This window comes from Syngnathus floridae, chromosome 22 (genome assembly GCF_059516105.1).
Source record: "Syngnathus floridae isolate MCC-2025c chromosome 22, RoL_Sflo_1.0, whole genome shotgun sequence".
Taxonomy (NCBI): domain Eukaryota; kingdom Metazoa; phylum Chordata; class Actinopteri; order Syngnathiformes; family Syngnathidae; genus Syngnathus; species Syngnathus floridae.
The window spans coordinates 4,239,307-4,261,857 of record NC_142434.1 but is presented as its reverse complement, the minus strand read 5'-3'; the positions used below and the strand labels follow the sequence as shown (position 1 = coordinate 4,261,857).

General features: G+C 45.5%; 1 protein-coding gene across 2 annotated transcripts in view; it reads right to left on the bottom strand.

Annotated features, from left to right (window-relative positions):
- Positions 1–18,116, bottom strand: part of nav3 (neuron navigator 3) — a 57,774-nt gene extending 39,658 nt beyond the window's left edge. For both annotated transcript variants that reach the window (XM_088366982.1, XM_088366983.1), the window contains exons 1-2: positions 17,693–18,116; positions 252–369 (exon numbers count right to left, since the gene is read on the bottom strand). In XM_088366982.1, coding sequence (XP_088223108.1) covers positions 252–369; positions 17,693–17,944 — 370 coding nt within the window. In that variant the 5' untranslated portion in view covers positions 17,945–18,116. The remainder of the gene's footprint in view (positions 1–251; positions 370–17,692) is intronic.
- Positions 18,117–22,551: the final 4,435 nt, after the last annotated feature.

Below are 22,551 nucleotides of genomic sequence, written 5' to 3'. Positions count from 1 at the left end.
TGTATGTGTGTGTGTGTGTGTGAGCGTAAGAAAGTACAAACGACAGATTTAGGAGGATGGACAGCATCAGTAGTGAGAGGTAATGGAGAAGAAATAGTCTGCACGAGGAGACGAAATGAAGCACAAAAAAAGGTCATGCACCTTTTTTTTCCATTTGTAACTCAAATAATGGAAAAAAAGTACCTGCATTGCTGATTTTAAGATTTTTTTCCAGATCAATAAATGAATTAATTTGGAAAATGATCACGTACCTATTATCTGGATGATCTGCGCCAGCAGGACTCCATCGGTGACGTCCTGGCTCAGGTCCTTGATGAGCCTTGGACAGCCCGACTTCGCCAGGTAGTGATTCGCCCAGTCTGTGTAAATCTATAAACACACAAAAATAAGATTTTCTACACATCCACGCGAAAGCAAAGACTTAAAAAGCATATTTGACGTGGCGAAGCTGTTGTTTTGCATATTTTACAAGCCCGGAGTGAGTCGTTACGAGGCGAGCACAATGACTCAACTGTGGCTCTTTTTCATCTCAATTACTGCCCAATAAAGAACTGTGACCATTTAGTCATTTGCTATTAATATTTTACAACATGACCCAATTTCTCTGTTCACTTTCCTTTTCTTGATCTATTTAATAATCGATTCCATTTATTGACTCATGCTGAGGAAACACACAAGCGAGGGGTGTCATTGATTTAAATCGAAGATATAAAAGGAGCATGACATTGTATGTTTCTCGTGTTCCATCAACCCAGACCTCTTAGCAGTCTCTTAATCTTTCACTGGGGTCCATAAAACGAGTGATAAGAGACACTTTGTCGGCCCGACAACGGACTGACGCCAACAGCTGCCTGTCCGTCGGGCTTTGGGCAATCCACAAGAGTGTCCAAGAAAAGAAGTCCATCCATCCCTCCATCGTTCAGAAAATACCCTTTTCTCACCCCAGCGAGCTGCACGGCAACGTTAAATTTATTGCCTCAATTGAAGTGGCGAAGTGATGCGTTCAAGTTAAGTGGGGAGGTTCGCGAGCCCCCCCCCAAAGCATCAGCCTGCACTACATTTACGACTCCTCAGTGACAGTGAGGAAGAGTTCAACCCGCTTGGCTCTTCTTTTATTTCCAAACCGTCTCCTGAGATGCTGACATCACGCGAGCGAGCATGAAACACGCACCAAAAAAAAAAGTCCTCCTCCTCCTGCCTCATATTTACCTTCGTTGTTGAGTCGTGAGACATCCTCTTCTCTCCGAGGAGCTCACCCGCCCTCGGCGATCCCGATCACAATGCGGTGATTACATCGGCGCGGATATTATTGACACAAGCCGCAGTGTCACCCTGCAACCTCTAGGGGGAAGAGCCAGACTGGAGGAGAGGACCGCATCCCATTCACGTATGCATCGATGCAGCATCAGCCAATGATTGGGCTCTTTAATCATGGCGCCGGTCCAACCCCGTCGAATAAATTAAGTTTAACGGCAGTCGAGGGGGGGATCGAGCACGTATGTATAATCGCTCGCAGCGGTGTAAGGCTGTCCTAAACAAGTCCTCCCATGGTTACGATGGCTCGAAAACTTGGCACGGGTTGCGCTCTCATGTGAGTCTTCAAGGTGATTAAATGCGACATAAAGCTCCATTCACAGAATAAGTGATGAGCAGAATGCAGGGATGGGATGGGAAAGCTAATCTGGGTTTGTAATTGCCTAGACACGCCACAAGATGGCAGTAAAGCATTTTTTTCTATTAGACAAGTCCCTCATGTCAACGTAGTTCATTCATTTTTTTTATATTAGACTTGGTTATGGCCTGAGCAGAAAAATTACCGTATTTTCCGCACTATAAGGTGCACCGGATTATAAGGCGCACCTTCAATGAATGGCCCATGTCCATATATAAGGTGCACCTGATTATAAGGCGCACTGAGAAAATTGGGGATTTTTAGGTGCTCCTTATAGTGCGGAAAATACGGTAGTTTTCAGTGACAGCCCCGTTGCCACTTTACACTCCCTATTTCTTGTACCGCTGAAATTAGCCCAGAGGCCAATGATGGTTACGGCTTTTATTTCCATGACGACCGCGGCTAGTGTCATGATGGCTTTCAGCACGCCACTGGAAACAGATTCCCGACAAAATTGCATATGGCTTTTGTCTGCCGACGCGCCGCACACCTGGAAGCCATTTTGACCGCATGGACTTTGAGCGGCGAGTCTGATGCATCTCGATTTTCTCCAAAACTGTCATTACCGAGTCCCGAGAGAGGAATCAGGTGAGGGGCCCTTCCTACGGGCGGCCTTCCAGTGTTCGCCCAAGCGGCGAGTCTCAAAGTTTCCCCTGGCGGACTCGCCGTGAGGAAATAACGGTGACGCTTAAAGCAAACTTAAATCAGGGTTGTTGCCGTGCCGACTGTCAATCACTGCAATTCAGTCGGGGACCGTCCAGCTGTATTTACAAAGCCGATAAATCAGCTACGCACACAGCGATAAAACGCAAATTAAACGCATCAGCAGACAAAATAAATATTGTTCATGAACGGGCGAAATGGCAAAACTCACCATCCCCCGAGTGAGTTTATTCAATTTGCCACAAACACTAGCTAACTTGAAAATGTGACTCAAATACTCGACAGATTTGACTTTCAAAATATCTTGCGTTACCGATCTTATTCCGCTTTCAAGCCAATCCCCTAATGTGACATCACCGCAAAGATCAGAGAATAGATTTAAACCGCCAAGACGTTCAGTCATCGTTTTGTCATCCGCCAAGCCACTTTGTCGCTTTCGCAGAAGTGCTGAGTCGAAAATGACATAATTATACGCAGGCCTGCGAGATGTTTTTTGAACGCACAAGAAAAAGCATCTATGTGGATGTTATTTTTGGGTCCAATCAGATTTCAGTCTAGCATGTGTTGCCATGGTAATCGAATTTGTCCAGTGCCTTCAGAATCACTGTAATTTCAACTGTATTAGTTAACCAGTCAGATTGGGTTGGCCTTCAATGATGTCATCAATTGTCTGTCATCTGATTGGTCGGTTTGTTCCAACCAACGCGGACGACTCTTAAAATCCCGGTTTGAATAAATAATCACAGAGGCCGTTATCTGACATGTCACTCGCAGAGAAAGCCCACTTTTGAATTTCAGGGCACGATTAATAGAAAGCAGACGTGGAATTATGAGGTTAGTCTTTAGAAGCTTCCGATAATGATGGATGGTTGGTTGTTAGTTCACAGAGACGCTTTGCTCAGGAGGCCAACAGTTGTTTGCTGGCAATGAAAGTGACGGTGATGTAAAGTTCAGAAATGATAAATCAGTCCAAATGTATGTTGTTGGTCGCCAAGAAGGCATTTGTGATTTTGTGATGTGATCTTTGCACGTCAGCATTTATGTTGCAGACTTTTTGAAGGTTTTGAAGTACTGTAACATCAACGCTAATATCCCTGTCTATGGTGTTTCACATTATATGTTAGCATTGAGCTAATGGATTTTGCTAGCTTGGTTGGATATATTTACTGTTTAAATATACGATATTTATTTCTCTTTTGTTTTGAATGTCAATTTTTCATAGAGTTAAATCGCCTATAGCACGCACGCCGGGCCTCTTCGTTTTAAAAACTGAAAGGATTTAGGAGGGGTGAAACTATTTTTTTGATTGTAAGTCATTTTGGAATGATAATTAGGCCTCACTTGCACAATTTACAGGAGCTGTTGTTCAGATGTCAGGGAGGGAGAATAGCGTGCGTCTTGCGTCTAGCTTTTTAGTCTCGGGGCCTTTGTCTATTCTCGGATGTCTCGCAACTCTTTGTAATCACTCTTTCTTCAGACTCGCCTCCTCCCACTAACAAACACACAAATAAATCAAGCAGCTACCATGTCATTAGTAGCCTGTCGTGGTGAGAAAACTCCGAAGCTAATTCACAGCCAACAGATGTGCGCGGGCTAGCGTGTCGTTGACAAAAAAAAAAAAAAAATGTGAGTCACGACTGGATTTGTCACACACACCGGCACCTGAATCCGATTCAACTTCACAATACGAAAGCACATCTTGCACCAAGCATTGCTGCAGCACTTTTCTATGCATTACTCAGACGCACCAGCAGGGGGCTGTACTGCACTGATCCTGCTATGAAACCAGCTGCCATTCAAATGAAATCACTTCCAATATTTACAAGCCAATGGTTCATTTAAGGACCATTGAACCCACTATTGAATCACACAGAATCCATGATGAGACCACGTGGATTCAAACAAAAAAAAATATTTGACCATATTGTCACGGTACATCACATGACAGGTTGCATTGATTCCATCATCTTCGGAAACTGCCCGGCTACACACAGTCTGCACAGCTTTGAATTTATTAGGCGAGCGGTGTGTGTATTGCTGAGTGTGAGCAAATCAGGGGAAATTGGGGCCGTGACCTCCGGTGGTGAGAGGACTAATAGTCCTGTCGACCAATTCCAGGGCGTCAGCAGAGCTTGTGGAGCTTCCTTCTGTAGTGCAAACATGATTTGATTCAGAAAGTCAGAAATGCATTTACGCCATGCCGAGAATTTTCCCAAATCGGGTCCGACGGCACATGCTGACTTGATGGAGCTCACATGGACTCCAAGTGGAAAAACAATACCTGCCGTGCTTTCTAAGCTCCTGATGCCACCCGGCTTCCAGTAAAGGTCCATCTTATGCAACCATTAATGACTCCCAGCAACAGGTTAAATAAGTCAGCCAGATCTTTACTGTAAAGTGGCTCCGTGTGGATGTGCTAAACATCTGACTCGCCGCTGAGTCACGTGTGACGACTGCTGAGTCACAGAGAGTCCAGGGAATGTGGTTTTCCCTCGCAGCCCAGCTTGGATGTCTTCCCCCACTTTCACTCGCCAGCAGACTGTGAGTCACACATATTTGCCGCGCGTGTCAGTGTTGCTTTTGATGGATCTTTACCTCCACACGTGCTACTCCAATGAATTACAATTAAAGATTGTTATGATGGACTTTTGGAATGGCGGCCATCAGATCCAGATGTCAATAGCGCAAGTTCAACGTCTCCGGGTTTTAGTCAGGATTTCCTCGAGGGGGCTTCCTCGGAGTGGCAAATGGGCTCGCTTTGACAGATGTATGGAGGATGGAAACAGGAAGCACACAAACACTGTCACTTCCAGGTCGCTATCGATCATCGGTGGCAAACCTGAGGTCCAGGGGCCAGATACGGCCCACCACATCATTTTATGTGGCCCTCGAAGATGAATTTTGCATCGACTTTGTGTCATTACTAAAATTACAAATTGCCTTAAAATAAACAGATTTAAATAAATAAATAAAATAAATAATCATATAATAAAGAATATAATATAATAAAATATAAATACAATTTTAAAAATAGAGTAATTGCTAGCAATTTCTTATTACCATTTGTCTTTTTTAAAGTATTTGAACAATTTTTACTAGTCTGAGGGAAACGACTTTGTGTCATTACTAAAATTACGAATTGCCTTAAAAAAATAATTAAAATAAATAAATAATAATATAATAAATAATATAATAAATAATATATACTTTTAAAACTAGAGTAATTGCTAGCAATTTTTTATTACCATTCATCTTTTTAAAATATTTGAACAAGTCTTTGAGGGAAACTATGACTATGATGAGGCCCACGACCAAAATGAGTTTGACACCCCTGCGAGTATAGATGGTGACACAAGGAGTCACAAAAGGGGATGGGAGGGGGTAGGGGGAGGTCCGGCTCCACGTGAGACCCTTCGCTTCCAGTGCAGCAGCTACGAAAACAAATCCAACGGAAAAAGGAGTGTGTGTGTGTGTTTTCAAGGGCAGAAAATGAGGCAAGAGGTAACCAGAGAGCAGCAAGTAAATCAGGCCCCACAGTCAAAATATAATTTGGGAATATTCACCTTGCATTTTTTTGTTGTATTAGTCCCGCAATTAATTAATTGACAACGGAATAGCGCTAACATGTCTCTCAATCAATCTTTTTAAAACATTGCTGGGACTTTTTTATTTGAATGATTAAACCTGCAAAATTTCCATTCCTATTTTTGACCTGCTGACCTTGATTCACCTGTCGGCCATTTTGAACGGTGAAAAATGCCTAATACGTCTTCTTTAAGTCAAGTGTTAACAGCTTCCTTTCTCTTCCGAGTCCGTTCAAAGGCTCCATTAGCGTGCCTAATTACACAAGTGTAGCTTTCTACACTCCAGAGCGCACGGTGAGCAATAAGTCATATCGGGTTACATGAACGTTATTAATGACCCCTTCCTAATGGAACGAGAATGACAGCAGGTTCACAACCACAGGCGGACCAAAGTGAAAAAAGCTTGGGAGTCACACGTCCCCTCACGTGGGAGTCCCTTCCGATGACTCCGAACGAATTCTGCTAAATTAGGCCTTCAAATGGGAACGTTGGAAGTGGGCTCGGAATATGTTGACCACCGCCGTCGTGCTCTCGGCCAATAATAATGCTCCAAAATCCGCTATTAGGATCCCGCAAAGGGACATCTGTATATGTGAGACTGACCTCAATGTAAATCCATCTGTGTCAATATGACAGAAAAAGTGGGCGGGGCTAAAAAGACAAGCTTGGATTGCCACATTTACACCTTTCAAGATTCATGGGAATATTTCCACCACTTATGAATGATTTTTTTGTAGATTGTTAGTGTAAATTAGTGTCAAGTGAGACCTCACAAATGTCCGCCGAAGATGTCAATCATCGGAGTAGTGCAACAAAAACTGATCACGGAACATCCAAAAAGATTCTATTAGGATATTGCAGAAAAGAAAAATTCTGAAAATGTATTACTCATCATGTGGCACAAGTTGACACACTGCAGATCAGGATCCATCGGACATGCACGAAGAGCGTGATTCGATTAGCGGCGCACCAGAAGCACATTGCCAAGTGGCTTGCGAAAGACGAGCCAGGCTTGTTTGAAATCAAAAATTTACCGGAAAGGAATCCCCCCCTAGCTTAGAAAAGACCCCAAAGAAAAATTCTGTCTGGCCATTGATGAGAGTTTCAGGCGCTTTGTCTCAATGACATCACGTTTTATTGTTGGGTTGTGGATTGAAATTTCTTTCCAATCCCTTCGGCCCGACTATCCCAGTTTAACACCTGAGCCGTGTTGTGTTTTGGATTTACCATCCCAATATAACGCAGCTAGACAAACCTCTTGGACGAGATAGTCATATATTCACGGATGGATTCAGAATGGCGACCCAACCCCCCCGAGCTCCCCCGCACAGCAGCTGCGGAATCAACGTATAAACATATGCGTCTCCTCGGAGGCGGCGGTGTGATCGTAAGTGCTTTTCAATATGGTGGGTGGGGTTCGACGAGGTACTCAAAGGCACCCTTACCTAGTAAATCAACAGGCGGTTTGGATTTCCCCGAATGAAACGCTGGAGAGTTCACATCACGATAGTTTTCGAACAATTCGATACGCGAGGATTGACGATAATAGCGGTTAGCTTAATGGAAGCGCTCGCTAATAGTTAAAGAAACAACGCTAATTTACAGAAAAGACTGACATTTATTTGGAACGTTCCATTTCACAATTAGCTCAAGAGGAAAAATCCTTTCGTGCGGCTTTTTCCTTGTACATCTGCTTCTTTTTTGTTTTTTCTCCACTTTTCCATTCTATCCATCATCCATCTGACAAGCTAACAGAAATAGCGGTGGCATGATTTGTCGGGGTAAAATATACGACTGGGAAAATACAACTTTTTTTTTTCACTTTAAGGGCAACCCCTTAATTATTTCTAAAGCCCAGAGTTCTCCACATGGCGTTCAGATGACTTTCTTCAGCGAATGTAACGAAATAACCCAAACGCTGTGATTCATTTTCACCATCCAGTGCCGTCTCTCAACTGTTCACCAATTTCTGGAGCCCTGTCTTATAAAAAATCTCATTCCAGCGACTCAACAGGCCAGATCCGTTATATACCACGTTCCAATCATCTTGATCGCAAACATCTAACTGCGCTTGAGCCTCGGTGAGGAATGCGTGTCGCCTCGGCATGCCGCAAACTAGCGATGGTTTCCCACGGACGCAACGACCTGAGGGCCGCTCAGGTAAATACACTCGCTGACCTTCAGTAAACACAAGCCGGGCGGTACTGCTCCTTATCTAGGCAAGTGACAAACGCACCTTAAATTGAAATCTCCAGCAGCAGGGTCGATCGATACTCTGTAATTAGCGCTGAGTATAGCTATGCTAACTCTCACAAATTTACCTGAAAGTTCAATTAGACTCCACGGAAGTGAGTTGCGATATATGTCGAGCTTAACTCACTATCTGGAGCTTCCACCCGGCAAAGACCTTCTGACCTTGTTAAACAAACTAGCGGTGATGCGGAGAGTGCAAAAGGTGCCTCGCCTTACGCGAAGCCCCGCCTCCTTCCTCCCTGCAGGAATGTGACGGAATGTCGGAAAAAGTTGTGCAACAGCGAAGCACTTCAAAAGACGACTCGGACCATTAGGTCCGTAAAGCCCCCGGGGCGACTGAGGGGGGGGTGCTGACTCTTGCAAAGGACTTTTAGAGGCTAATGTGAGGCATTGAGACGAAACCTCGATCGACGTGTTCAATGCAAACGAAGGTGGATCGAGTAAAAAAAGATGTTGATCAATATTTTACAGCCTTCAGCCAAGAGTTTCTCTTATCGGGATTTCAAGACCTGTTGAGAGTCAATCAATAGTAGCGATTAAGGCATTAAGCGAGATCACCGCCAAGTACCGAAAAACCGGTATCAAAAATCAAAACCCTTTTAAAACCAGGATTGAGATCTCCTGAAGAAATCCACCTCCAAGCGGACCACGTCGTCTCCTTTCCGACGACAGCAGTCATAACGGAACCTCGACAGTGCGAGATGAGTCGGCGCGCAAATTGCGGCGGCTGGAAAACAAGATTACGGCTGCCTGTAAACACAATGAGCGTATAAAAGATGAATGGGGATGTCGGCGTGTAATTGTCAAAGGGAATTAAAAAGCGGCGAACAAGCTGCGAGTGTGTGACAGACTGTCGGGAAGAATGAAGTTGAACCGTATTGATTCCCATTTTCTTCTCCTTCCTTTGAATATTTAACAAAGCCGTAAGCACATTTGTTGCGCTTCATTAAGCAACGCTATCATGTTACATTTCCGCTAACGCTAGGAGGCTAATCTCCTTCCCTCCAATGTCACCGATAAGCTATCGCTTATCTTGTATCGCGACTTCGAAACAGAATCAAACATATCCCCTCTCATTAGGATATCAGAGTCATACCAAAGGCCATTTATCTCCTCTCAACCAGACCCGGCTAATTGAATCGAGCGCGATAGCAATCTGCTAGCGAGCGTGTCAGTGGATTAGCATGGCTCGTCACCAAGGTAACCCCGGAGCGGGGGAGGCGATCCCAAGTCGCTCCGGCGCAGCATCCCTCTCTCAATATCCGCCCGACAGCGCTCGCTTCCTTCCTGGGGCCCGAGTGACCAGTCATCTCTCTCGATCCTTCGTCGAGCAGGAAATGAGAGCAGATGCGCCAGCGGACTGTTTTTAGCTAACGTTATCTGACCTAAAAATCTAGAAAGTTTCAATTAGATAAAAATGACGCAAACTATAACTTGCTCTCTGTTCATTCTTCTCATTCCTGTGGAGGTTTCAAACCTCATGAAGATGAATTAGCTCTAACTCACAAAAACACTTTGGCTAGTTAGCAGTCTGATTTTTACCCATCCTCTCTCCCTTGACTGGCTTTTCCGTTCTCATGAACTCCAAAGCGTGTCAACTGCTTCTTCTCCCTGGAGCACCATCTTCCTTCTCCTCCTTTTTTTTTTTTTTTTAAGAGAAATTGCAACAGGCTAGAAATTGGAAGAGGCGCATCTTGAGAATGTCGTTAGCGGCTCAGATAAGGTCATCTTAGATAAGGTTGTCCTCAGGCATATTGAAAATTTACAACCTAGATCCCTAATTAGAATTTTTTCTTTTTTTTTTTACCGATCTTTTGGTTGGTCCAATCCAACCAGCATCCCTCCTGTTGGCATCTGTTTAGTGGGTGTTTTATGGTTTTTATCTTATCTCCTTCAAATCAGTCTCGCAATCATGATTTGCTTCCCGTTTTTTTTTTTTAGCTCCAGGAGATGAGACAGAGCCAGAGAGATAAACGGCATCGCTCGGGGGAGATAGGACTCGTGTTTACGTTCGATCGCTGTTACAGGCCGCTAATGGATTGCAGATATTTTGGTGAGACGGATCCCGAGCGGCTTTCCAGACATGCTACCTTTTGATAAAATGGAAGAACTCAAAGTTTTCAGCTTCAATCTGAAACCGTCGTGAGATACAACCAAGACTTTACTCCAATGTCATTCCAGATCATCAGGATTCCTGAAGGTCTCAAATGAAACCTCTACGGATGCGGCGAACCAAAGCCACATCCTGGACCCGATGAGGGGAAATTGTACTTTAATTGCATTCAACCCTGACAAAGGCCGTCTATTTTGTGTTTGTTTATTTAGGTTGCCGTGCGGAGTGGAAGGAACGTTTCGAGTGACGTCAAGGGGTCCGTGACGATGCGGTCAACAAGGCGCATCAAAGGAAGTCAGCGTTGTCAGTTTTACCGTAAATAAAATCGTATTTTGTCTGTTCGCACTCATCGAAGTGATTTCACGTCTATCATCGTAACTGCTTTTTTTTGACTCTCCTTTCACACACCTTGATGTCCTGAAAGGTGTGTGTGCCAGTCGCACGCATTCCGCAGCTGTCTTTGAAATACACCTCCAGACGTTTTCTCGGAAATGTCTTCGGAGAGTTCTGGATGAGGAATCGAAGCCCATAAACTCAAGTTGCATCCCAGATCCTTTTTTTTTTTTTTTTTTAAAAGCAGACACACGATGACACCACACACACATACGCAGTTGACAACTACAAATCACACAACAGTCTCTTTTCTAGCCACAGCCACACTTCTTTCCATTACTGACTGATGCGAAAAATCAAATAACATCAAATTATTCTGAAGTCAACCAAGCCTTCTTTTTTGCAAACGTTAGCAGCAATAAAGCAACGGCAGCTATCTCGGTGTGCTTCCAATTTGCCGAGCTGTCTTTTCGGTCTAATCTGCCTTTTACAACCTCGTGTGAACGAACAGACCGGTTTTAGTTGCGAGATGTCCAGACGAGACCTGGTGACCTCAAAGCGGAGCCAACGCCACTAAAAGTGTCCCCCCGAGCTTCCAGAAGCGAGATCATTTCAAGACAGAATCCAATAATGGCTTCTAACTCCTACCCGTAACCTTTGACCTCAACCATCATAATTCACCCCTTCCAGTCAATATTTTCTAAATAATTCCTTTCTCTGCTCTGTATTTATGTTTGGACTTTTTTGTTTTTTTTATGATACACACTCGTCGGTACGGCATGTGTTTGACTATATACAAAAGAGGATTGCGCAACATCTGCTGAGCATGCATTGGAAACGTCACGCAAGAGTGTGAGTGAAGCCAGATCTCCAAAGTTGTATTTGGTCATGCTCCGTCGCTCCTTCTTTCAGCAATGTGGTACATTGCGGCCTTCCCTCGCTGTATATATTTCATTCAATGTTCCTAATATTTCCTAAAAAAAAATAATAAATCTGCGTCTCATCCAAGCTATTTTTCTATGCATCGTTACGACCACAACGTTCTGACCTCCCACGGTGAGAACTTCAACGGAATGACCCACTAAAACTCAAGTCCATGTGGGGGGAATTAAAATCCTGGCCTGTAGTTTTATGAGGTCCCAATTCAACACCTATGGGGCAGATTTAGTTGAGTGTTTATACTCTAAATAATAACTTTACCGCACTCTTGGTAGATTTGTTGGTCTAACGGAGTATTCCCCGAGTACGGCGCTGAAAATCGTTGTTTCGGCAGTTGAAGCAGATGGAAGCTAAATTTAATTCAGCAGCGTTGACGAAAGACGGCCGTAATTCCGCGTGTCACTCAACATCAACAAATACGGGCAAATATTTCTCCGTAATTACAGCTCTCCTGACCTCCGCGCCCGGCGCTTGAAACGACCGCACGTGTCAAGCGGTACCTCGGCAGTCCAACTTTGACGAAGTTAGCGAAGCACTTGACGTGGACGCCAACGCTCGGCGGACTTGGTGCCACTTCCAAGGAAAACATTGAGTGGCTAATGCTCCCGGCCCGGAATATTGGGCCAAAGTGTCCTGTGTTGAGGACAGACGGATTGCGGTAAATGAGTCGTAACTGCTGTTTCAGCTGGGAGGAATTGCGAACGGCGACGGAAAATAGATCCACTTTTCTGCCACCTTTTATATAAAAGTGACTCAGAGGCTAAAACGTTCCACTGGACGATCATCTGATTCTTATCGCTTAAAGAAATATAAATAAACACCTTCAAAGATTCACAGCCAAAAAACAGCAAATGACATTTTTAGAATCAAATGATTTTAGAGCACACCCAAAACTTATCCAGAGAAAGATCATCATTCTTCTTGCAACCTACTTTTTGAGAGTGTGTGGCCACCGCCAACGTTCTCCAGAAATCCATCAACATGTGGAGTTTTGCGGGTTGTGGGAATGGACCTCTCGACCCTTTCTTCCTCTCTCGAGTCTACCTTGGAAATGATTTATGGGATTGACCAGGAGACAGTTTGCGAGTCCCGTGAGCGGCATTGCGAATAGTTGCCAGGTAAAGTCCAGCAACTTCATGAAGGACACGGCGTAGGTGTGAGCAACCGACCACAGTCGATTTCCAGTCACCCTACCCTGGTACAGACGTGGCTGAGAATCGGGTCAATCTCTTCCTCGGTATTCAAGCAGACTGTCCAGGCGTTTTATCTTTCCCACACTTTTCATACTCACAGCCCGATGGTAACCCCTTCCCCCCCCCCCTCCCATCGTGGTCTGGCCTATTGTATAACACCAACGCCATATTGCTGCCTGTGCCAAAGGATTCTTACCCCCTAGACACTGTAACTCTAAGCCTCCCACCAAAGACTAATGGACTCTGTCAGGCTAGCGGAAATGAATATCAGCCGATCTCGAAGTCCGGGGAAGAAGAGGCGACGTGATTAAATCGCGAATGGTCGAATCGATAGGATCGGAAGGATTTTAATCAAACGGTAGGTTCGGATTTTTGTCATGTCAAAGACACAAACCTGCTTTGTCCAAGTCCCACGGAATTTTCTTGGCACGATTTTAGAACTCCACCCTCAGTTCACTTCCTTTCTTTGACTGCAACCTGCAGAGAAATATTTCTGGACCTAATGCCATTGACACCACTATTAAGATTTCTCCACTCCCACTTTTCCTTCCCGGCCCTTCTGATTTCCTTCCCCCGTTGACCTCGGCACCCCCCCCCGAGCTTCCATTGAGCGTTTCCCACCACCGCCAGGCGAAAAGGAGGCAGCCAGATGCTGAGGGCGATTACGGCTTGAAACCTGAATGAGGTGCCTGCATCTGCTTTCAATCCGGAGGCGAGTTAACTCCTACCAATGCACATGGACTAAACGATTCAAGAAACTTGCTACTACTTTCACTCGCTGTCTTATTTTTGAGAACGCCGCAGGCTTCCCCTCAGAGTCCTGAATGAGGACAGCAGAACAAACACAAAGTCTAGACCAGAAGAACCTTTAGTAGTTTGGGTCACATCCCACGGCAAGTCCAGATGACCCAGAACTGAATAAGTCGTACAATAAATGTTTTGATGGATGGATTAGAAGATGTCAAGAGTATGGATAGTGTTGAAATGTCTTGAAATCGAATTTCAAATCCAGTCTATTGACACGCTATCAAACAAAAGCAGAAACAGATGTTCGACATACTCTGGCAGATCGAAGGGCTTCATATTTCAGTTTTGAAAATGTCTGCAATGGGAAGTTGCAGTGATACAAAGGCCTCTTTGGTTTCATCTGTGGGCAGCTGACTTGAGTTGGACAAGCTCAGTCAGGAACTGAATTCTGGGAGATACAAGGAAACTCTTGTCGTCGACTTATAAGTGTGTTAGTCCAGCTCCCGTTAACTTGTTCACTACCATTGACGAGAAAAGTCGAGATTCTGGACCGACACAGAGGCGCTGACCTTACAAAAAAAGGTCGTCTTTCCTTTGGCAGGAATATTTTATAAGACAGAAATTTATAGTTCAAATTATACATAAAATTCATCTTTGGAAGTATGAAACGGAACAAAGCCTTCAATGACAAGTCCAAGAGGTTGAAGGAGAAAGTGGGCTCCAGAATACCTCACAGGATTTCGAAAGTAAACTTTCATGTGACAATAACGCAAAAACATCAGCCAAATTCCACACGTTTATGTGTCAGGAGACAAAAACAAATTCAGCAGAACTTCATTGGCCATGTGGAAGAGGCCAAGGGAGGAACCGAACCCTCCAAGAGAGACTCTCAAGGGCTGGCAGCTTGTTTGATATTTTTTATGGGCAAGGTTAATACGCTGGAAAAGCAGAGGAAGTAATATAGCCATGTTGCATCTTTTGCTCTTCTTGTCCCCCCCCTGAGTTGAAGAGACTTAAAATGTTCCACTCACAAACTTACAACCCTTAACCACACACTGGGATATGTTCTAAACCACCCAGGAAGAGCCAAGTCCAAGATTGACGTGACTTCTTCTGATCCCAGACTGGAAAGTCGCAACAATCTTGGATCGAAAAAGTTAAATAAGATCGTATTTGCTGTTTGGGAGTAGTGTTGTGTCTAAAAGTCATTTGAAACGGGAAAAAACATTTAAGCCGTGCGGGAAGAAACCGCCACCCGCGAGGCTTACCACAGCTAGCTTTACATCGAAGCGTTTGCATGCAAGAGCGGTTTTGCGTTGTATTTATTGGTCGGAAATTCCAAACGGTTCAACTTTGAAACAAAAAAATCGGCAACAACAACTCAACAAAGCGCCGATAGATTAGGACAAAGGCGATGACAGAGAAAAGGTAACTGGTTCATCCAGAAGAAAACAGTTGACAGATGGAGTGACAGAACTGGGCCAGGTGTGTGTTTGCGATTCTCGCAATCGGATCTGGTTCGAAAAAAGAAGCGGAAGGGCAATGGGTAGATATGACAAATATGGTGTACAGGTAAAGGTCACGAGGAAAAATATCAGGGAGTGGAATAAAGTCAGGCTCCTGTTTGCCGAGGATACAAAGAAAAACTTTGGAAAAAGACTGACAGGAGACGGAGTGGGAAAAAAAAATGGCGGAACGGTGAAATGAAAGGATTAAGAAAGGAATGAAAATATAAAACAGTGTTGATGGACATGAGTGAAGGAATAAATAAATGGACGTGGTCCTTAATGCTTTACATCCCGACGACGAGAAAACCCGTCATTGAAGACACTTTCAAGCACATTAATCAGCCGGATAAACAAAAAAAGCACCGTCAAGGATTTTTCCTCGAAAAGTTTTGGCAGCAAGTCTCGTTTTGTCTTCATTTGCGGGTGTTATGAACCGCTGTGGTTGGACTGTAAACAATTCTGTGTGTTCTCACTCCAAAATTTAAACACTGAGGTCACCACGCACGGTTGAGAAATCAAATCCCGTCTTTATGTTGGTAGTAGAAGCATCGGAAAGGATAATATTTAGACCGATATTTCCCCCTTTTTAACCTATGGGGTCACAAGATGACTGACTTCTGATTGGCCCGACTCAAGACCGGCGTGTCATTCCAGAGCCTTCTCTAATCTCGCCGGTTTGAAGCCCAACCAGAACGTCGCTCACTCCTTCCCCGTGATTTGTGTTCCAGATCCAGCTTCCAACGCAGACCACCCATGACATATTAAGTTCCCATCCTGCCCACCCCTCCTTCTCCTCTCTGGCTGCCGCTGTTATTTCAGCAGTGTCAGAACGGAGCCAGAGGAGCCGCTTTGAATGTTGGCATGATGGATTCAATAAATCTATCACGGGTTGTTTTCCTTAAACAGTCATCCGTTGTCTGTTGCTTCAACTACCGTGCAAAATTTCTTGACACGACCCGTACGCGTAAATTGAATAGCGCTCAAATCCACTCAATGGCATATGCAAATACTTAAAGCATTCCAACGGGGGCTAATAAATACCCATTAGACGGGTGGAATTCATTTTAAAGACGTTGCTTGAATAAATACTTGATTTGGCTACGGGATTTGGTGATTTACGATTTGGTCTATACGAACATGTAATTGCTTGTCTGTTAAGAGTAAATTTGACAAAATCATTGAGTCTCAGAAGAATACATACACTTGTGGGTCTGGTTTATAGTTTATCATATATATATAAGTCATATTTCATCAGTATTATACCTCGCGGGATGTTTAGATCGAACCCGTCATCCTGAGTCACAATCGTTTCCCATCCCGCTATCTCGAAAAGTGATGCAGCAGACTTTTTTGCATATGCTTTCCGCCCTTGGGAGCTTACGAGAAATAATCAACAGGAAGCTTTGAAGTGAGTGGGTGAGTGCATCTGGCACTTGCCAACATACTTTTCGTACTTAACAACGTTCCAGGATGAGATTCGATGCCAAATGGAAAATCGCAACCTTTGGCATTGAAGACGGGAAAGTTGAAAAGTGCAGATTGATTAAATACCGGTATTAATCCTGACAGCGATGCGGAAGATCAACCCCGATCAGGAGTGGTGGCACTCACACTCCATTAAAAGCACAGTCAACTCAGATCCGCTCTTCATTCCGACTCGTCATCGCGTAACGCCGGAGGCTAGAGACTAATTTGAGCTGTCAGAGGGGAGAATACACCAGGAGGAGCCTACGTCAGCCCTTGTTCTCATCTCCTTCTCTCAGGAGCCTTTGACAAGCCAAACTCATACGAGGACTTAACAAGGAACCGTCCGAAAGAATGCAGGTGGTGTACAAAAGCAACAAACACTCCCCGAAAAATGTAAACAGTCATTCAGGACCATCTGGTTTGCCGCCCCAAACGGGTTGTAGAAGTCATCAAAACAGGAAATACACACTCGTCCATCGCCGGCATTTAATAAACACCCACCTGAAGGCACTTTTAGAATTCTAAGGGGTGAGCTGTCACTCAACTCACAAGGATTGCGTAATCCAGCTCACATGTGACAGTTTAATTGCAACCTTCTTAGATGAACTGACTTGTCCTTTCAGTCGGTTCAGGTGCACGTCTACCCGAAGCCAACATTGCTACAACTTTTTCCGGTATCTGTGAAATATATGAAACTAAAAACAGAAGGGGAAACCGTTTCCGAACTCGAATGGAGCAATTCACTGGGGCCCCGAAAGTCTCCGAGTCAGTCAGGGCCATGCTGTGAGGATTTAGAAGCAAGCCAGGGGAGTTCGGACCCAAGCTTTGATGTCTCCAGCCCACATTTCCTCTGAGTCACGAGTAAGCTCTGCTGCTTTTGTTTGCTACCGGACGTTGAAAGGAAGAGGACGCATGGACCGGCCAGATTGGGAAGTCTGACAGCTTGTGACGCGGTGCAGCTCTTGGCGGGGATTTTTGAAAAGTGACCACGCCTCTTCTGCCAGAGCTTGAGAAAGCCAAAACACTCTCTGGGTCGACAGCAACCACTATTTGGCCCTGTCAGGTAAATAAATGATCCTAATGATCTCGACTAGTTCCTGCACAGATACCGATGAGGTAATCCCGTCCTCATCAAAACAAACGTAGTGAGTCACCACCCATACCAAAGCCTCACATGCACCTGCTCAACCCAATATGAAAAATTCTTTGTGTAAACCAACCTTGCAGATCCTGCTCTCCTCAGTTTCCGCCTTGGACTTTCCCTCAGGTGTCCTCGCAGATTGGTACTCTGATTTGACGGACAGCTGGCAGGAGAGCGCTGGGACGCCCTCGCTCGCCTTTAGCTCCTGCTGCCGGGCCATGTAGCCGTGAGAGGCTGCGGCCCGGATAGCGCTCGGGATGGGGAGCGCCGTGTGGACCGGCTTCACCGTGGAGGGTTGCCTGAGCTTGGAGGCGACGCCAACTACCGGCATGGTATACTTGCCTCCGTTTCCAAAACAATAATAAAAGACTGGGGCACGCCGGGTCCCGTGACGGTGGGGAATCGAAGAAACCACAATCGAGAAAACAAAATAAAACAAAAGTAAAAAAAAAAAAAAAAAAAAAAGGAGCAGTTGCCTCTCAGAGTGAGAGGAAAGCAACTGCGCTCACTCTGCAGCTCAGAGCGAGCAGGACATACAGAAACTGAGAAGGCTACTCCTTCTTCCTCCAATTCACCCCCTCCTCCTTCTCCTCCCACAAGCAACTCTCCACCCTCGCCTTCATCTCTCCCTTTCTCACACACACACTGGCTCAATCGCACTGTCAGCAGCGTACCGCAAAGTCGGCCGGAGAGGTTCAAGGGGACACGAACTCCTCCGAGGCGGCACTCTGTAAAACCACCTCACAGTCCTTGTGTTTTCCTGAACACAACTGGACCTCAATCGGTCTCACTAGGTACTGGAAGTAGAATCAGCACAATGATATACTGACTTTACCCTAACCCTATCCCTAACCCTGCTGCATCCAAGTCATATCACCATCAAGAATCTCTGAGAAGACCCTGATATGGACTTGGAGCAGCACGAGCTCCAACGTGTTTCCAATCATGCACCAGAGGCGATGGTGACAGGCCTAAAACAACAGGACAGCACGTAAATGAATGGCAGGCGTCCAACTCTGGCTCTCTGTAGCACCGCCTGCGGTGCCGCAGGGATCGGGGCTGACTTGGCTGGCGTTCAACCACTCAGGACTGTCTGGAAAGCCGCCTTTGACGAGCTCCCATCACGGTGGGTCGCTCAGACGGGTTTCCGCCGATGTGAAGAAAACGATCGAGGCGTTAAAACGGATGTGGCTTGCCCAGAGGGAGCCAGATAGTCGCACGATCAAGAAGCCGTCTCGCTAACATAGCGCTGATTGTCTTTATTTAATACCAGAGACCAGATCCAAAGTCAACACCAGCAAAGCAGATCGGAGGTTTTCTTCTATCTCCACGAAGCGTGAAGGGCGAGTCAGCACCTTTGTACTTGGCCGTTACGTCCAACTACATTTGAAATATCAAATGTGGGTTCAAGAACAGGCAGCGGGATACGATATTTTTAGTGTTCGACAAAACAAAACGTGTCTATTTGCAGTTTTCCAGTCACCTCCTGGAATCAATAACACGGGCTTTATTATTTGTTCCACATGCTCGGGCGCGATACTACCCAAGTTGATGTGTGCGTAAGTGGAGGGACGTTCAAATGAAAGATACCGACCGGGGTCACGTGACTCCAGCGCCGCGACTGAGAAAACAAACACTCCGGGGCGCTGGAGATAAGAGGGGTGGTGGTAGCGGGGGGGGGCCGGGGTGGGGTCAAACACCTTCTGCCCTCCCAGCATGTAGAGGTACAATCACACAGTGCTTAAACACATCCCCTATGGGAGAGGAGATAGATATACCGCCACCTGGGCCTGTCAACACGCTGAGCGCTATCAGCTAACCGCACGTCGGGCTACATGGAAACTAAAATAAACAGACCACAAAAAGTGGTGGGGGGGCCTCTTCACTTTCATCGACTCGTGCCTCTTGGATTCGAGCATTCCTGCACCTCACTCAACCTTTGGCTTCTCCACGGTAAACGGCCCGAGCGCTATGTAGAAACGACGAATACCGAAGCGACTGCGCGTCCTAGCTAGCTTAAGCCTCATTAATTTCCAACGCGCGGTAAGGCACACATGGCTTTTAACCTCCAACTCGCGGGCTGTAAATAGAGACGGCTTGTTTGTTTGCTCATGTGATAAACACATATTGCCGTCATCTGGGGTTCCTCGGACTCGCCCTCATTAGCGCCGGGCCTCGTTTCGAATGTCAGCTTTTTAACACCGCCGTCTGATTAAAGGGGACGTGCTGAGAAAGAAGAAAAAAAAAAAACGCCTTCAGCCGTGGAAACTGGCGGCGTGTCAACAGGCGCTTTGCGGACACGCATTCAAACGTACAGCTGGCAGCATCCACCACGTAACGTCTCATTATCTTTAACGTTTGCCGGCTTGTTAAGATTCCCCCCGTAAACATGAAGCAGAAAGCTATAGCGTTCAACCGAGACAGCTGGAGGGGATCTGTGCTATGTTTTGATTTATGTGACATTGAGGAGGAGGAGGAGGAGGAAGGCACGCGGCGGTACAGTCATCTAATTGTACATAGTGACCCGTCGAGTAACAACTATTCGGGGGCTTTCTGAAAAAAAGGTCCAAGGAGCAAAGATTGGATCGTGCGTGACAAGACTATCAACCGGTGGGAGTTCCTGTCCCGTGACACAAACCGGCGGCTGCGCATCCTGTTGACTCCACACCCTTAAGCCCCTCCCCCTTTTCGTCTTTAGACCGCTGCACCTGTTAACATCCAAGTGGAAGATGCGTCACAGATGTCAACCAGCTTTTTCTCATCTATGATTTCATCAGGTTGTTCTTTACGCCGACCGACTTAAATCAGGTGCCCCACTTGAAGGCCTTTCATAGGGACAAATCTGTAATTAGACAAAAGAGTATCGTGACATTGTGTTCTGGACTCGTTAGAACACAAAGTGATTTACGTCGGTGCCCCTGATAGTTTCCATAAGTACAGGCAAGACTCATATTTGCATGATTGTAACCGGTACCGCAATGTGATTAAAGGCTTACAAAGACTTTGAAAGCCATACCCCTGAGTGACAGAGGCTTTATTTTGGTCTTGTACCGAAGGAAGTGAATCAAAACGGAGAGGGAAAGGCGAATTCCGAAGCTGCCAAAAAAAACGTCTAATCCCTTCCTACTTCCTATTTGGCTGGCTGCCTCCGGACAAGTGGGCCGTGTGAGGATCTAATTGCTTGATTTTGTTTTCAGCTAGATCGAATCCAATCTCAGGATGGAAGTATCTTCGGAGTAAGTGGAAAGTTTGAAAAAATATATATTGAGTGTCACTTTGGGCTTTCTTGGAAAACTCCTGCTCGCGTCACTCGGATGAAAACTAAACAGGGCTGAGAGCGGCGACTGACGCCAACCCTCCCCATCGCCCCCCCCCAGGCACCGCCGCTCGCGCCTTGTCCAATTAAGGTCTTCTGCTCGTGCGCCGTGCCCAGGCCTGCCAAGTCCCAAACAGTCGGGTCAGGGGAGTTAATCTGTCTTTCAAGGGCCTGACGGGGTCCATTGTTTGGGATGCTGCCTGTCAATGACGGTGGGTGGGCACTGGCCCGTGGGCACGGGGCTATAAAAGGCCTGGAGAAATCACTTCCAAGCAACTCTACCCTCGACTGTGTTTGGACCAACTGCCGTTCGGAGGACTTTCCAGTCCCAGCAGGCAAATATTTCAAATATGAGCCCCCTTAACTCATTCACTACCATTGACAGCTATAGAAGCTCCATTTTAACCAGACTGGTAGTGAATGAGTTAAGAGTAAGTAAAACTTTGGTAGAACTGCCAAAACTATCCAGCAACGGAACTCCAGCACAAAAGTATAAATTTTTGGGCCGTTGGACTTTCTTTTCATATTCATCACAGGAACTGGAAGATTCACTCGAAGGAAATACTTTCCCAGAGGTGACACTGGTTGCCAGCAAAAAAAAAAAAAAAAAATCAGGTGTTTTAGTGATCGCCATTAATAACAAATATTCACTTGCCGACAGAGATGAACCCCTTCACTGCTCTTTTTTACTGTCGGCCTGACTGGTTTGTTTCTACTTTGGATGAGCAAAAGGTTTCTTCGCAGATCATAACCTTTAATGGCTGTCTAATGACAATGTGCACCGTCATGGAAAGAAACCAGGAATTGCGGAGCATCAACAAAAGGACAAGCCATCGACTCTTCCCGTAAATCCAGAAGAAAAATTTGTCGGATTACCAGTTTCAAGGGGAGACGTAAACAAAAGCCAGACCAATGTTGAATTTTCTGATTCCTTAAAAAGTTTGGAGTCGTGCGGGTTTGCCTCTCGATCAACAAGTCTGGAAGAAAAGCCCAGAGACTCCATCAATAAATGACCCCCCCCTCGTTGAAAAGTAAAAGCAAAGGCCGTAAAATATACAGTCCAACCAGCTGGCGAGAGTTTCGCTTGACTGGCGGACTGTGAAATTGCCACAAACACGTTGATAGCATAAGCGGGGGGAAAACGAAAAAAAAAAACTTGTGTGCCTCAATATCGTGGGCCAGGAATGTTAATTTCATAAACAACCTCCTCTCCAGATTCTGCTGAGAGGAGCTACTGCAAAACGACACAGACTACTGGAAGCCACCTTACTTGGCGGCCATGATGGGACAGTGGTCCATTAAAGTTCTTTGCTAAGTCTAAGGAAATTCTTTCGCTGTCAACACCACCCAGTCTGAAGACATCATTTTAACCTCTGCACGTTACGATAACATTTAATGGTCATATGATATAGCGAGTCCTCAATTTGACTATCCCTGTGGTCAAGTAACTCCATCCCGCTAACGCACCACATCTAATGGGGAGCTGAGCGCGCCCAGTCTGACTTTGAATGGAGCACAGTTTGTTGGAAGTGGAGACAAATCAAATGCATTCCCAAAAAAAAAAAAAAAAATCTAGAGAAAAGAGGCTTTCTCTTGTGTTTTTGAGGTTTGAAAAGGTTCAC